The 16,703-nt window shown below is 50.3% G+C and overlaps 1 protein-coding gene across 1 annotated transcript in view; it reads left to right on the top strand.

Annotated features, from left to right (window-relative positions):
- The window catches only part of KIDINS220 (kinase D interacting substrate 220), a 50,710-nt gene that overhangs the window by 18,732 nt on the left and 15,275 nt on the right, over positions 1-16,703 (top strand). Inside the window, exons 16-24 of the mRNA XM_023747162.1 lie at positions 35-194; positions 750-940; positions 1,603-1,846; positions 2,183-2,271; positions 3,324-3,468; positions 4,931-5,093; positions 12,957-13,135; positions 14,245-14,471; positions 16,256-16,369. Coding sequence (XP_023602930.1) covers positions 35-194; positions 750-940; positions 1,603-1,846; positions 2,183-2,271; positions 3,324-3,468; positions 4,931-5,093; positions 12,957-13,135; positions 14,245-14,471; positions 16,256-16,369 — 1,512 coding nt within the window. The remainder of the gene's footprint in view (positions 1-34; positions 195-749; positions 941-1,602; positions 1,847-2,182; positions 2,272-3,323; positions 3,469-4,930; positions 5,094-12,956; positions 13,136-14,244; positions 14,472-16,255; positions 16,370-16,703) is intronic.

Raw genomic sequence — 16,703 nt, 5'->3', positions numbered from 1 at the left:
CAGCTGACAAGCTGAAGAGCGAAGCTTCATGAAGTGCGCGCTCGCTAGGGGCTGGCGGACGCCGCTCTCGGGCGCCTGGGGCCCTGCCCTCGGAGCTGGAGGAAGGTGCTTGCGGGGCGCCTGGGCCCTGCCCTCGGGGCTGGAGGACGGTGCTTGCGGGGCACCTGGGGCGCTGCCCTCGGGGCTGGAGGAAGGTGCTTGCGGGGCGCCCGGGGCCCTGCCCGCGGGGCTGTGGGGCGTGCTCTCTCTCAGGGCACAGCACCGTGGTGGCTTCAGTTTCAGCCCAGGTTTCTCCTGTGGAAATGCACATTGGGTGGGAAAAGTTAGAACAAGAGCATCTTTCTATAAAAGAGACTTTTATAAGAGACGCAAAGGAGCTAGCGAAAGGGGTCCTTCACGGTGTGATTCCTGCCTAGTGGCCTGGGTCCTCGGGGCCTGGACCCGGCAGAGCAGAGGGACTGAGGACAACGTCCTTGAATTAAAGGCCACGTCCCGTCAGGAGCCGCAGGGGTTGGGTCACTTAGATTTCCATTCAGGTCTCAGATTTGTGACCTTCAGAGAATGTGATCTTGGAGAGAAGTCGCTCAGCCCAATTGAGTAACTTTTTCAAAGGCCGTGACGGGGCGTCCCTCCTTGTGGGGGGAACTGCTGTCAGTGTGAAGCCGCTGTCCCCCGTGGAGCCCTCCCTTGGGGTCGGGGACCGTGGCAGCAGGAAGGCCGGGAGTGTCCTCGTCGGTGGCTTCTGTGAGGCTCCGAATGCGCCGCCCCCAGTGCGTCTGTCTCTCTCTCGCGCGCGCAGGTTCTCAAGTGCGAGGTGGAGCTGATGGCCAGGATGGCCAAGACCATCGACAGCTTCACGCAGAACCAGACGCGGCTGGTGGTCATCATCGACGGGCTGGACGCCTGCGAGCAGGACAAAGTGCTGCAGATGCTGGACACGGTGTGCCCGCCGCCCGCAGGCTCCGTCCACGCTGGAGGGTGGCTGCGGGCACAGCTTCGCGGGGGCATTGGAATTGCACTTTTTCTTTCGTAAAAAGCCACCCTTCTTTTATGCAGAAACGAACCGAGAGTGAACGTTCGTAGACAGGTGTAGAAAAACATGCACGTCTGGCGGAGTGAGAGAAATGAAGGGGAGGCTCGCGGTCGCGGTCCGTGTGGCCCAGCGTCTGTGCGGACGGTCTGGTGAGGCTGAGAGCAGCAGGGCGCGCGGTTCGCCGTGTTTTGTTAAAGCCGCACATGCGTGCCTCTCCGTGAGGTGTGGCTGAGCAACAGCGTGTGACGGCAGAGACCGGTGTGCCGTGCCTCTCGCATGTCCCCGAGGGCCTCTCCGCGGGCTGGCCGCCCTCTCCTGTCGACCGCCAGCGTCCCAGATGGGACGGGAGGACTGGTTTTCTCCCGAGGCCGTCACCGTCACCTGTGCAGTGTCAGATGGTGCAGAACCAGATGGAGGCTTCAGTAGCAGCTGTGTTCAGATAGAATAATATTGGATGAAAAACAGTTTTAAAAAATATCCAGTCTCCAAAGGATGCACGGGTCTGGGAGGGAGTTTCTGAGATGCTGGGCAGTTTAAAGCTGCACCGCGAACACATGTCTCGCCCGCAGGTCCGAGTGCTGTTTTCCAAAGGGCCGTTCATCGCCATCTTCGCGAGCGACCCGCACATCATCATCAAGGCCATCAACCAGAACCTCAACAGCGTGCTGCGCGACTCCAACATCAACGGCCACGACTACATGCGCAACATCGTGCACCTGCCCGTGTTCCTCAACAGCCGCGGGCTGAGCAGCGCCAAGAAGTACCTCGTCACTTCCACCACCAACGGGGACATCCCCTGCCCGGACGCCGCAGGTACCGGCCAGCCCTGGGCGTGGGCGCAGTCCTGTGTGTGTGGCTCGCCTTCACCTGGCAGGGCAGTGGGTGCGTGGGCGCAGTCCTGTGTGTGTGGCTCACCTTCACCTGGCAGGGCGGTGGGCACAGTCCTGTGTGTGTGGCTCACCTTCACCTGGCAGGGAGGTGGGTGCGTGGGCGCAGTCCTGTGTGTGTGGCTCGCCTTCACCTGGCAGGGGGGTGGGTGCAGTCCTGTGTGTGTGGCTCGCCTTCACCTGGCAGGCTGCAGGCGGGCTTCCCTTGAGCGGTCCCGCAGCAGAAGGCTGTGCTAACGGTGCTCTCGGTAAACTCTCGAAGGGACACAGGATGACGCCGACAGAAGAGTCTCACAGATCAGCCTTGGAGACATGGCGAAGCTTGGCAGCAGGACAGCCCTCAACAGACGGGTGAGACGCCGTCTCTTCTGAGCCCCGTGTTTGTGTTGCTGTTACTCAAAGCTGAGCTGATGGCACTAAATCACCTTTTGTAAACAGTGCACCAAGCTCGGCCAATGCATGTTCTCACTGGACTCCTTCCCGCGTCAGTGGCTTTGCGGGCATGTCTGACCCTACAGCCACAGTGACTAACGCAGGAGCCCTGTCCCTCCCAGCCGGTCCTCAGGCCACACGCCGCTCCGGACCCAGACCCAGTGAGCACGACGGTGTCGCCCAGTGCCCGTGGCCACCACAGCTGAGGGGAGGGAGGCCTTCCTCCTCTCCAGGGTGCTGTGCCCACCGTGGGTCTCTGACCCTCTGCTTTCCCTGTCCTGCCCACTCCCAGACCTCTCTCCGTGTGGAGCAGGGAGCGCACCAGGCCAGGAAGCGGCCCGGTGCAGGCCGCCGTGGCTGCAGAGCACTGAGGACGGCTAGGTGGGCTGGCGCTGATTGGCACTGTTTTATGTGGTTTTTTGTTTGGTTTTAAGATTGTTACCATTAAATTTGGGTCTTTGGCATTTAAAAATGTCTTCAGTGACATTTTGACATTCTGATTTTATGCCTCTACCCTGTGCAAATACGGATGCAAATTAACGTGATGAGTGGCCGCTGACGCTAAGTCAGGAGCAGGGTGTGACCTCCCGTGCCGAGTATCTGCCCTGGGAAATGCTGGACCTTAAAGCCCCGCAAGGAGTTATGGCTTCGTCACCTCAGGGCTCCTGTGAGCCTGAGCTCCTGGAGTCCGAGTTGAATTCTCCGTGTGGAGTCCTGCTTGCGTGTGATCTCCCAGGCACCGAGCTCGCTCGGCCGCACAACTGGGAAGCTCATTCCCTCAGCGTGCCAGGGCCCGGGACGCCTGCGGCCGTGTTTTCTAAGGCCTGAGCCCTCGGAGTAAGGTGGCTCCTGGCGGGTGCGATTCCGCCCTTGGCCTGCAGGGTGCGGTTTGTTGCTGTTGCGTCATAAGCCGGTGTTAGTGTCGCAGGAGCCGAGCCCGGCGTGCAGGTGACTCGCGCTCTGCTCCTCAGGACACTTACCGCAGGAGGCAGATGCAGCGGACCATCACGCGGCAGATGTCCTTCGACCTGACGAAGCTGCTGGTGACGGAGGACTGGTTCAGTGACATCAGTCCTCAGACCATGCGGAGGCTCCTCAACATTGTTTCTGTGACAGGTGACTTGTCTCCTCCTGTCTCACGCAGACAAGCCTTCATGGGATCAGAGCAGCTCAGTCCCAGGAGCAGAGGGACGTCCTGTGCTTGGGTGTTTGCATTGCTGAAGGCGTAGTATTTGGTTTAAGGGTGTTTAGTAAAACCAAAGTGAGTTTTGACAACAAAAATCAGCCATCAGTGTGCACTGTTATTTCAGGATGTGACAAGTTAAAGAGGCCACTGATTTCCTCTCAGGTTTAATTGAGTGGAAGGCAACGGCCCTGTCCCTGGTCCAGCGACCAGAACCCCTTTCCAAGGAAGAGGGGCCCAGCCCCGGTGCTGCAGTGTCACGTGGCCGGGCAGACAGGCCGAGGGGTGAGGCAGGAAGAGTTGGGTGGGGGTCTGTATAGTAGTTGTAGGGGAGGGAGAATTCATCTGAGCCAGAACAACTGATATAAACTGATAATGATCAAGTAAAACGGATAATGTTCAAAATTAAAAAGCAAAAATATCTGCGGTTCAGAATCCCAACAAAATCAGGGATAAAATGATGAGGCAGCGAAACAAGGCATGAGTTTTAAAAGATTAAGGATTGTAGCTGCCCACCTGTAAGCTCTCCCCGTGCGGAATGTGAGCAGGTTCCCAGAGAATCCCGGGTGGACAGGGTTAGGGAACACATCATAACCACCTGGTTGGTCGTTCCCAGAGGCACCTCAGCCCTAGAAATGAAAGTGGGGCTCGCACACTCACCCACACGAGAGCGAGAGTGGCCGCACGGCTGTTGCTCAAGGCCAGCAGCGGGCTCTTGCACTGCTTGGAGGATGGGCTGTCGCAGGAGCAGCAACTGCTCTGCTGTGTGGTGGGGGCAGTGTCCACACTGTCCTCTCTGACACACGGTTCTGAAAGACTGTGGCTGCGTGGGTGTGGTCAGGGCAGCAGCAGTGGGAAATCACCTTAGAATTCAACAGAGTTGGGTGTAATTCTAGGAGCTTTCCAGTAGAGCTCTCTGGATTCTACAATATATATATTTCTATATAGACACACAGCAGAGGCCCTTGGCCTGACCTGTGGGGATCGGGCCGAAACCAGCTCTCCGACATCCCCTGAGGGGTCCCGGATTGCGAGAGGGCGGTTCTCGGGTGACACCCTGGAATTGGGCTCCCTCCTCTCTGGTTCCCGGTGCGTCACCTGAGAACCACAGCTGCCAACTCACTGCAGCTGCCAAGTCACTACAGCTCGGCAGCTCCTGCATTGAACGTCTGCCTCCTGGTGGTCAGTGTGCGTCATAGCGACCAGTCTAACAGTCAGTCGCTTAGGCTTTTATATATAGAGATTTACATTTAGGTAGTGTGAATATGTTGTGTAAATTAAATGGCAAATTTTAAAGATTTAGGGACATTAAATGATTTGTGACTATGCTCAATGTTTTGCTTAGCATAACATCACACGTCTATTAATTCACAAATGTTCTTGCGCTCCTTAAAGGGCGGCTGCTGAGAGCCAATCAGATTAGTTTTAACTGGGACCGCCTTGCCAGCTGGATCAACCTCACAGAGCAGTGGCCGTACCGCACGTCCTGGCTCATCCTGTACCTGGAGGAGACGGAAGGGATTCCGGATCAGATGACGCTGAAAACCATCTATGAAAGGTACTGAATCTCTTTATGTTTAACTTGGTTTTACATCGAATTGACTTTTCAGAAAAAAGTTAATGCATATAAAGCAAAATGAATACAAAACAGTATGTATAAAATGGACGCTTCCAAATTCAATGGAGGATTCTCACTAATTCATTTACTTTGGGAGCTGTATTAGCACAAGTGTAATTCCCATCGGATGACATTTACAGCTTCCTTTTTCAGTGCGACCTAATGTGATAAAATGTGTAATTAACAGTCCTCGCGGCTTTATGTGCTTATATCTACGAAATGCAGTGCCTACGACATTATTATTGTTTCCAGTTTATTTTTTATTCTAAGTGTCTTCATGGACTATTAAGGAGGTTACATTTTCCAGATCATTGGTACAAGTATTTCTCAGCTTTAATCTGAAGGGTTTTAGAAACTGTGAATACTGACTGGAGCAGATTCTTTGCATTAAATAATAAAGGAACTTACTGTTTGCTTATATTCAGTCGCTTTCTTCACTTGATGTGGGTGTAGGGTGAGTTTTAACTGAGCTTAAGTGGTTGTCCTTTTTGCCTCTGTGTGTTGCGGGCCAGGAGGTGGGTGCGTGGGGTGAGGGACAGATGTAGACGGCACCTGGCGCCCTGGGAGTGGACTATATAAAGACCCTCTCCTGGGCCACTAGAGGGTCACTCCACACACGTGCTTTGTTCTTACCCTGTGCGCGTCCAGGAGTTCGTGTTCACTTTAGACAGGACTGGAGGAGCAGCCACCTGGGGTTCAGCCAGCCAATCAGGTGTTGTCAGGATCGGGCTACCGGTTCTTTGGGGATGGAAAGCTTTCGGGCTGAAAGTGCTGTTCTTTGCCGATAGAGGATTGCTTGCTGCTGAAAGCGTTCACCCTGATTTTCATTTGAGCGCTTCTAGCTATATGACTTCCTGATGTTCAGGGAAATCTTCAAAAAATGACAGTTTTAATTATATGGCTTAAGGACAAAAGACAATGTATCACCTATAGTTTAAAGAGAATAGTACTTTTTTCATTTTGTGAAATAGAACACTTGCCAAAGAAATGTTTTGAGGAGTATTTTTATTATACAAGTAAAATAGTGTAGAGTGCGTTTTTATAGGGGATTTTGTTCAAGTAAATGTAGAATGTTCATGCTGGAGGTGTCATGAGATGGGGAGACTGTCTGCCACTTACTTCCCGTCCTTCAGACCTCAGCTTGCGGGGGCTGCCATCTGTGAGCGGGTTGGGTTCAGGGTGATTTTGAGGTGCCCCCCCTTTTTTTCTTTTAAGAAATAGATATGTCTTATACACCTACAAATACTTACAAATGCTTTGTAGATGCTTTAAGGAAGAGAAGTGAGAGTCTTGGAGAATTCATGAAGAACTTGACTCAAAAGAACTAAATTTAAGATGATTTGAATGAAAAACTATGGGAAGAGAATTTGATCAACATATTGAAAAATCATGTTGGAATATGTTAGAATAGTATCGATGACTGTTTCTAGTTAACTGTAGTTGAGTTCTTTGATGCCATTGTTTGTCCTTTAAATAAAAAGTTTTATTTACAGCAGACAAAAAGCAGTATATAATTGATATTCATTTATTTTATTAAAGAATTCTGACTTGGTAAAAACAATCAGAAAATAGTGTTTTTAACGCTAGTAGTAAAATTTTTTTAATCCATAAAAAGCCTCATTTACTTTTATAGCAATTTGATGACACAGCTGCTTGCTTTATTCGCTGAAAAAGAAAATGTTGGCTCTTAGTGTTTGGTAAAATTGCTTTGTTAAATTATTTTCTAAATTGTTCAACTTTTAACAAATGACATTTGATATAACACTGAAAAGCAATTTTAGCTAATTAAGTAGATCCCTCTATAAACCATTGGAACATTAAGATGACATACTGTTCATTCAAGATTATTTTAATTGGTACAATTATTGTAATTTCCTTGCAATTATGTGTTGAGCTAAAAGCTTTTGTCTCGATCATTTGAGGGGTGTTTTTTTGTTAACATATATTTAGTAAGAAGAAAGGGAGTAAAATTAAAACTGTAGATTAAGATCTTCTGTCGACTTTTTATTATAGTGTTTTACACAGCCACTGAAATATTTTAGTTATAAAACTTTATTTCTCATATTTTCTAGAAAGCATTTTAAGCAATGATAGAGGTTTTGAAAAGATCAATTTTAAGAATTTTTGTGAAGATAATGTTTAAAATTTTTGTTTTGACACTGCTTAAGAAGTCTTACTCAGGATGCTATGGTCAGAATAGTTTTGTGATAAGGGTAATGCCAACCTTTATTTGATTCTGCATATTCATTTTTAAAAATGATCAAATGCATTTTGAGTGCCTGAGAATGGCAGCCATCTTTCATTTCATTGAAACAGCTATTTGTTGAACAGGCATTATAGATGCCTTTATATTAAATTCAGTATCTTTATTTACTTATTTATTTATTTATTTGTTAATCTTCACCTGGAGATATTTTTTCCATTGACTTTTCAGGGAGAGTGGAAGGGAAGGAGGGAGAGGGGGGGAAGGGGAGAGGAAGGGGAGAGAGAGAGAGAGAGAGAGAGAGAGAAACGGTTGCCTCCCACATACCCCAACCAGGGCCGGGAATCGAACCTGCAACCCTTTGGTGCTCAGGCTGGGCTCCAACCACTGAGCAACGCCAGCCAGGAGTTTGGTATTTTTAAATTATTCAAGTAGTGCTATTTCTATACTTGAAGATATTTATACAACAAAACATCACATCATGATATTTCTGCCTGATACTCAGCAGAGTTTTCATAAGCTTAACTTTATCGCTTCTCGGCATCTCACGCCTCTCACGCCTCTGACGCCTCTCAGCTCTCACCCACCACCTCCTGTTCCCTTCGTGTTCCGGGCGATGGTTAGTTGACCTCCAGCCCCTGAATGTGGCCCCGATTACGCACGAGTTTGTTTCTCTGCACGTGGACCTAAAGTGTGAATTTGAGCCCTGACCGGTTTGGCTCAGTGGATAGAGCGTCGGCCTGTAGACTGAAGGGTCCCAGGTTCGATTCCGGTCAGGGGCATGTACCTTGGTTGCGGGCACACCCCTAGTAGGGGGTGTGCAGGAGGCAGCTGATCGATGTTTCTCTCTCATCGATGTTTCTAATTCTCTATCCCTCTCCCTTCCTCTCTGTAAAAAATCAATAAAATATAAAAAAAGTATGAATTTGAACAGCATGAAACAGTGGACACTAGTTGTTTAGATTTGTGAAAAAGTTCTTTCCTTTTAGTACAAACTATATCCTTGTATTGACGATTTTTTCCTTTCGTTTAGGTTTGAGATACTGTAAATAGTTATTCCAAACACTGTTCCACGTGTGCCGTTGGTGTTTTTGTGTGTAGTTTAGTACGTTACGGCAGTTCTGTCTCCTCACGGCGGTGTGACTTCCCTGTAGGTGCTCACTCAGATCATTAAATGGCTGTCTTGTGTGTAATTACTGGCTCCATCTTTATTCCAAGAACACACTTGCCTGTAACGTATTTATAATGCAGATACTTTATTCCAGGTTCCGTGTTTTATCAATACCTTATCTTTTATAAAGGTGGCCTGATCTTTGCAAAATCATGAGTGTGTCCTGGAGCTGCAGGAGGTTTTGGGTGGAGAGCGTGAAACACTCAGCTGTGACAGCTCCACTGGAACAGCTGGCGCATCTGCCAGCTTCAGCCTTCGCGCCGTCGTTATGGGTGCCGAGTGCCTGCCATCCTCTCCTAGGTGGCTTCTCAGTCCCTTGCTTTCCTTTCTGTGGGTAAAATTGGTTTTTAAAATACGTCCTCATTAAACTTGTCACGACGCCATTTTTAGTATCTAATCCTAATGTAGAACAGAGGAAGGATTTTCAATGTTCCAAAGTGTGTGTTTCTAACTTCAGCATGGAAAATGCAAGTACATTAATTAAGGCTATTTGAAAGCAGAAATAGCAAAATCAGTTTCTCTCACATATATATTTTAATATGTAAAAAGTCATTACCCTTGCAGATTTAGAGTTTATCTTATAATACATGTTTTATAACTTATAATATTTGTAATATTTTATATCTTACAATATTTATTATGCATGTTTACATTTTAAAAATAAATCTGATTATTGAAGGATTCAAATTCACCAGAACATGAAATGTGCCTTAGAGATCAAGTAGAGGCCGATTTCCCCTGAACTGATGTTTTTCAGCGGAGGCTTGTGATCTCGGAATTTCAAGCAAAAGTGTGTTTATATTGTTCACAATATGAGAGTAAACAAAAGAAACAAAAATGCCAGCTGATGAAAGGCAAGGTGAGGTGCTGATGTAAAGCCGCGCTGAGTGGCCCGGTAGCAATATCCACGAAATCCACAAGGCGGCAGTGTTCCACCAGACACAGCCACGGCCTCGTGCATTTGCTCTCCCTTTCGCAGCAGAAAGACAAGGGAACCCTGAGTTCAATGAGTATTTCAAACTCTCGAGTTCAGTTTCCACTTCTAGCTCCTTTTCAGATGGCTTCGCAGGACACTGGTAAGCACTGAGATTCATGGCTGCAGGCAGATGAACGTCGCCTGACCCTGTACGTTTTAAAGCTTGATGTGCCCCTTTCTTCTGAAACCCTTTTCGATTAACGTTTGGGAAAGGGATGGAGATGAAAAAAGGAGTTTTTATTGGTCTTACAAATTTGTGTTTACGTTTAAACATGTTAAACCCTAAACATTGTAGACTTTGGGTCCTGTACTTACTCGACATTAAGTCTTTAAGGGAACTTGGGTAATGGGGTTTTGCTTTAGCCTGAGATGTTCCCGGGCGGCTTGGTCCGTGCCTCATTCTCTACCCCTGTTACTCAGCGTTGTATTGCAAACATTTGCTTTCTCTGTCTGACTGACGTAAAACTCTCCGAGGTTTCTTAAAGGCAGCAGCACCACGAACACCCTTCCGCTGGGCAGCACCTCCCCAGCCGCCATGGAAACTGGGTCTGGCCTCTTGCGTGGGGGCGTCTCTAAGGCCATGGCGGGAGCCTGGCTGTGCTGAGAGCACTGCTTTCAGGGAGGGGCTCTGAAGTCGGCTCTCGGCCTCTGCTGGTCTCCCTGTCACCGCGGCCTGGAGCGATGCGAGCACTTGCCAGTGCTGAGGCCGCCTCAGGCTGTGGCTCCCCACTGGGGACCTTTTCAAATCAAATCTTCTGCAGAATCCCAACAAATAAAGCAGAATGAATATAAATTAATCGATGCGAGTTATAACACGTCCTAATAAATTCAGTTAGCGAGAAAAAGGAGCTCTTCTGGAGAGGATCACGCTGAAGCGTGCGTGTGACTTGCGATCCTCGTGGGCGGGACATCCACCTGTGCCCCGCGTGGGCCTGGTGGCGTGGCACCCAGACCACCTGACCCTGAGCGGCAGGTGTGAACTGCTCTGCTGTGGCCGGTGTTTTCAGTTCGTCTGATCCAGGCGCTGGGAAGATGAATGGGGGTTTGGCTTCACGGGCGAATCACCAGTAAGTCGTGGAGATGCTCCGGTGAATTCCTGGTTGGGGTGCTGGGCCTGCGTCCCCACGGCCGGTCCCTGGCCCCTCATCGTGCCTTTCTCACTGGTTCTCAGTCTGCGCTCTGGCACCTAGGGGGCGGGGCACTTGCTTGTGTAATTTTGTGAATGAAAAAGTGTCCGTCTGGATTAAAGAAAAACGATGAAGGCCTTTACATGTGCCCACGAGGATGGAGGGGAAGCTTCTCTACATCTGTTTAAAAAAAAGGCGGTAAAAGCCAGGCCACCTGGTAACACGGGTCCATGTGTTAGTCCCCTCAGCGCCTTCGCCTCTAGTGTGCGACAGTCTCTTTTATTACATGCGTATTTTTTATTTTCCAATTACAGTTGACACTCAGTATTGTTTTATGTTGGTTCCAGGCGCACAGCGTGGTGGTTAGGCAGTTACAAGTTTACAGAAGGGCCCCTCCGTGTGTCTAGTGCCCCCCTGGCCCCGGCCGTGGTTCCTGTGACGTCACTGACTGTTCCCCAGGCTGCAGTCCCCATGCCTCTGGCTGTCGTGGAGCCGGTGAGCTCCGCCAGTGATGGCTGTGGCAGCTTAGACAAGTGCTTTCATGTTGGCTTGTTTAACTCTGGGTAGACGTCAGTGAACACATGAGTCAAACACGTTACATGCCTGGAATCAGAAACACGCCCGAAGGCGAGGGCGGCGTTGTGCCCTGTGCGCAGTGCGGGGCTGTGGCCCAGGGTCTTGATGCAGCAGCTCGTGGGCTCGGGGCGTGGGCAGCAGTGAGGATGAGGCAGCTCTGCCCCCACGGGCAGGAGCCTCGCTGCTTCCTCTCCTCGGCTGCTCGCCTGGGAGCTGCTCGGTGCCCGCGGCTCCTCCCGCGGCAGGTGTAGCGTCACCGCTTCCTCCTCCTCAGCGGCCGGGCCCGGCTCACGTTCTGTCCTGCATACGGGGCGCCTTGTGGGATCGCTGGCGAGGTGTTGCTCTGTGGATCCTCGGAGTGATCACAGCTGAGGGGGGCTGCTGCACAGGCAGGGCTCGGGCATTTCCGACCGTGAATACCTACACAGGGAAGAGGAAATACCTTAAGAGCCTTTGAGGAAAAGGAAGAGGAAATTTAAAAATTCAAATCATGTACAAAAATGAACTCGAAATGGATCGTTGTACACTTTCCCAAGTACAAGGTTTTTTCTGTCTAAGAAAGGATCATTGAAGTGAAAATTATTTTAAAAGCCTAGAGCTCACTGGGAGCAACATATTTTCTTGTGTAGTTTATTGACTCTACAAATGTGTATCAGGCAGGAGTAGAAAGCAGGCATTCGCGCCAGGCCCGCAGGTACGATGGCGAGCAGACCACGCCTGTCCCGGCTTCACTGGCACTACCGGCTCCTGCAGTCTGAGGGACGGGACAATGCAGGGCTCCCACGAACGGCTGGCGTCCCCTGTGAGGTGTGGTGTGAAGGGCGCGTCTGTGCTGGGAGGCTTGTCCTAGAGGAGCCCCTGGTCCCGGGAGGACCCCGCGGGTGGCGCCGGGCTGCAGAGGATGCGCAGGCCATGGCGTTAGGACGGAGGGCAGCCCACTCCCGCCTCGAGTTCCTGGTTGTCTTTCCACAGGTGGTGGTGGGCTTCGCCAGGATGGCGGTGACCATGAGGCCTATAAAAATGGCCCTTCTATATAGTTTGACAAAAAAGTGTTTGCTATTTTTTAGTGAATATTGCTTTTTACATGCAAGACCTCTGCCTGATACAAAAGTGTTTACCTATATGAACTCAACTGTGTAAAAATCCTGCATAATAAGCATTATTGTGCTATTTAAATGCTCGGTGACACGCTGGGTCAGTACTCACTATGTCCATTGGTGAGATGATGCTTGTCCCTCTGTTTCCCTCTGTTCCTCTGCCTTTTAAATATGTGCAGTAGTAAGTACATATTTCCTTTACAACAGAAAACAAAGCCTTTCCTAAAACAAAATCTGTGCTAACGTTCTAGTTTGTGTAATTTATTCAGACATTATTCTTTATGTCTCTTTGCAAAGGTAAGACCCATGGTCCCCTGTGCAGGCGCAGGCCTGAGAGCCAGTCAGATTCGCTTTTCTGGTCCTGTGGCTCCAGGCGGCCGATTAGCTGCCCCTTAACTGTTCCCGGGAGGTGCCGTCCGCGTGAGCTGCGCGTTCCGTCCGGCCTGTTTTCCTGGCCCACGGCGTCCTGGTCGTCAAAGGCAGTCCCATCACACCCACTCGTTTCTTCACTACTTTGTAACTGTGCCGCCTGTTTTTTTCTTTAAAAAGATTTTGATGGCAGCAAAGTATGTAACGTGCGATTTATTTTTATGTAGAATTTGCCTTTCTCATGGTGACATTAATGATCTTTTTCATTTCTTTCTCGTCTGAAGAATCTCAAAGAACATTCCGACGACTAAGGACGTGGAGCCGCTGCTGGAGATAGACGGGGACATCAGGAACTTCGAGGTGTTCTTGGCTTCGCGGACGCCCGTGCTGGTGGCTCGAGACGTGAAGACCTTCCTGCCCTGCACCGTGAACCTGGACCCCAAGCTGCGGGAGATCATCGCCGGTGGGTGCCAGCGGAACGTTAGTTTTCCTTCTCGGAAGCCCTCAAATGTTTCCCATTTTTAACAGCTCTGTAAGTTCCTCCTGCGCCGTGAAACCCAGAAACGCTGAGCCCCGTCTTCGAGGGAGGACAGTGCCCGGCGTGGGGTCCTGGGGCGGCGGGAAGAAAGGGCTGTTGGTTAGCTCCCCACCCAGCCCGCTCCTTGCTTTGGAACCATTCCCGTCCACGTCGGGCCCCACCGTGGCTGTCGTCACTGGACTGTCCTCTCTCCCCTCTTCTGTCCCTAGTGGCTCTCACCCGGAGGGCATGGAGCCTTCGTCCTGAGCCTGGGGACTGGCATGGCGGGGGGGGGGGGGGCAGTGACAGGAAGTTGTGGGGATGATATAAGTCGTCCTGAGGCACCATTGTGCACAGAGGCGCAGACACAGCCTCCAGAAACGCATGGCCTTCGTATGACCGGGCCCTCTCGGCCCAGCCCGAGTTTCCAGGAATGGTGGGGAGAGAGCCCGGGCCCCCCACGTTCTGCTCTGGGGCGGAGGGCTGTGTTGTTCAAGGTGGGCATGCTGTGCGCTTCCCAGCGGTCTCTGCTGGCCCTGTGCCCAGTCCCTGGGCGAGGGTGAGGGCGTCCGTGCCCACGCTGAGCCGTAAGGATGTCAGGGCAGCACAGCCAGCAGCTGGGCGAGGCAGAGGAAATGTGTCCTGGTGGCTCGCCAGAGAGGTCGGGTGGAGCAAGAAGCTGCGTGCGGGGGCGCGGGCTCCTCTCGCGGGCTGAGCTCCCGAGTGTCTGCCTCCCCCGCACAGGCAGAACCCGCTTCCTTCCTTTTTTAACCCTCACCCGAGGATGTTTGTAGGGAGAGTGGGAGAGAGGGGGACAGAGAGACACATCATGTGAGAGACACATGGATTGGTTGCCTCTTGTACGAGCCCTGACCGGGGCCCAGGCTGGGGAAGAGCCTGCAACCAAGGTACGTGCTCTTGCCCGGAATCGAACCCGGGACCCTTCGGTCCGCAGGCCGACGCTCTATCCACTGAGCCAGTGAAGGAGCAGGTGCTAGCTGCTCTGACGACTAATGTCCCACTTTCTCTTCCTTCGGGACCACTTCACCTTTCAGATGTCCGTGCCGCCAGAGAGCAGATTAACATCGGAGGCCTGGCGTATCCCCCGCTGCCCTTACACGAAGCTGCCCCCAGGCCCGCGTCCGGCTACAGCCAGGCCCCGTCCGTCTGCTCCTCGTCCACCTCCTTCAACGGCCCCTTCGCAGCGGGGGTGGTGTCCCCACAGCCGCACAGCAGCTACTACAGCGGGATGACGGGGCCCCAGCACCCCTTCTACAACAGGGTGAGCAGGAGGCGAGTCTCGTCTCAGAACTGGGCCGGGGAAATAGCAGAAGTTTTCTGCTGAGGGTTCTGTGATTATTTTGAAACTGTACTTTAGCTTTAAAATTGGGAAAAGTTAAGTTTAAATGTAACATAGACGATGTTTTAAACTTAGAAGAAGTCTACACTTTAATGGGTCTTAGTGTCAGTTGAGTCTGAGTGTTGGGACGCTCTTGGCTCTTCGCTTTCCCAGCCTCGAAGGAGAGCGAGCCCTGAGGCTGCTGCAGGGCCTGCCCTGTGGACTTGCGCATTTTGCGTGTCATTCACGTGGGCGTTGGAACAAGGTAAACAGCAGTTTCTGCAGGAGCTCAGTAACCCTGTACTCAGTATGTGGTGCAGCTGTTACATGGAGACGCTGATGGGAAACATGGCGTGGGGCTCAGGCGACATGGCCGCGTAACGGCGCCACAGCCATTCCCGTCTGGTTCACGTCGCCTCGGCACGTGACTGCGACTCGGGCAGCACGTGAGTCCTGCTGGGAGAGAGGGGAGCACCGTCGAGTGCCCCGGGGTCCGGACCCTGCCCAGTTCAGTTCTGTGTCTCCCTCTTCAGTCTAAGGCAAGAAAACACGGGCTAGTCTCCCGAAGCCAAGTGCATGGCACACGAAGTCCACGTGAGCCAGGGAGAGGGGTTAGAGCCAGAATTCCAGTTACATTTTCCGTTGGTTAAAAGCGTTGGCCACGTGAGTCGTTAGCCGCACACCCTTGGTGCTCGGAACGCGGGCCGCTGTTCGCCTGGACCAGGGGTGCTGGCTGCACGCTTCGGCGGCGCACTCGGCATGCGGTGCCGGGTTACCTCCCAGGCCCCAAAGCTGCCGAGATGGGATTAAACAGCTCTGTGGGTCAGGAGAGGACACTTGAACTTTGCGACCATGAAGCTATTTTTTTAAAAAATTACCAAACCATTTAGGCTGAGACCTCATGTTCACTGATTTCATGTGAATAACAATCATGTGATACTTTAATAACATTTTATTACTTTTAAAACATTTAAAATTCTCTCATGGTTTTAGTTACTTTTTTTTCTAGTTATTTGAGGTTTTTAATCAGAAAGTAAAAGCAGAATAATGGTAGGAGTGAAAACGGTTATTTTAGTGTATGAAGCTTGGAGAACTCTAATCTTTGCCTTTAGCCCATAGAATCTGACAGCTCCTGTTAACAAGAAACTTGTTACAAATAAAAGCTGTAGCTACAACTCGCCTGAACAATGGCTTCCCCATTGAAGATACGCCTGCTTACGTAGAGCTAGCGAAACCCCAGGAACTTGGGCTAGCAGGTATTCCTGGGGGCCACGGAGGCTGTTTTCACATCGTCCAGACTATTTTGGTCTTACTTAAGGCTAACCTTTTTTTTTTTTTTTTTTTCGGTAAAGAATAGTTTTCTATTAAGATTCCATTCTGCTTTTTTATAAGAGATTGTGTTAATACTTATAAATCATTTAGAACCAGACACTTGGTAATTAGCCCATAAAATTATTAATATAAAGAGAAACTCGTGTGTCAAATTATAAGTTGTAAAACTAGTTGCTTAAAAAAAAAGCTTTTAGTAAATCAACAGTGTAACAATTTAAGTGATATGTCAAGTTTGGGGTTTGGTATCTGACAGAATATGAGAAAGGCTTTTTTCTTTTGTTTTGTCACTTGCATTAAAGTCTGTATGTTATTGTTTAGTTTCATTTGATAAGTCTCATTACCTTTGATTTCCGTGATTGTTTATCCCACTCTTTTGTTACGTGTTTTTTCCATAGCCATTCTTTGCCCCTTACCTTTACACGCCACGGTATTACCCTGGCGGCTCCCAACATCTCATCTCACGTCCAACAGTAAAATCGAATTTGTCCAGAGATCAGAGCAATGGCCTAGTAAGTATAAAGGGGTAACTACAGTATCAATCTAATGAGAACCATCTAGAACATTAGAGGTGGGTTATTGCCTTTCTGTAGAAAGAGAATGAACTTGTTTTGTGAATAGTTTAGGAAACGTAAGCTATTACTAACATAAAACGCATTTGTTTTCATTCTGTTGACTGTGGAAGGGCCGACCGGCAGCCTCGTGGGTAAATGCTGAGATGCTGGCAGCCAGCGTGTCTGCTTAGAATGCAGCGTTTGTCACCAAACGCAACACAAGGCCTTTACTTCTGCTGATTGCTAAAGTGGTGTTTAAAGGACAGGCACGTGTGGTGTCTGTGTATATGTC

The sequence above is a fragment of the Myotis lucifugus genome, unplaced genomic scaffold, assembly GCF_000147115.1.
Source record: "Myotis lucifugus unplaced genomic scaffold, Myoluc2.0 scaffold_803, whole genome shotgun sequence".
NCBI classification, from domain to species: domain Eukaryota; kingdom Metazoa; phylum Chordata; class Mammalia; order Chiroptera; family Vespertilionidae; genus Myotis; species Myotis lucifugus.
This window is presented reverse-complemented; position numbering and strand designations above follow the sequence as displayed.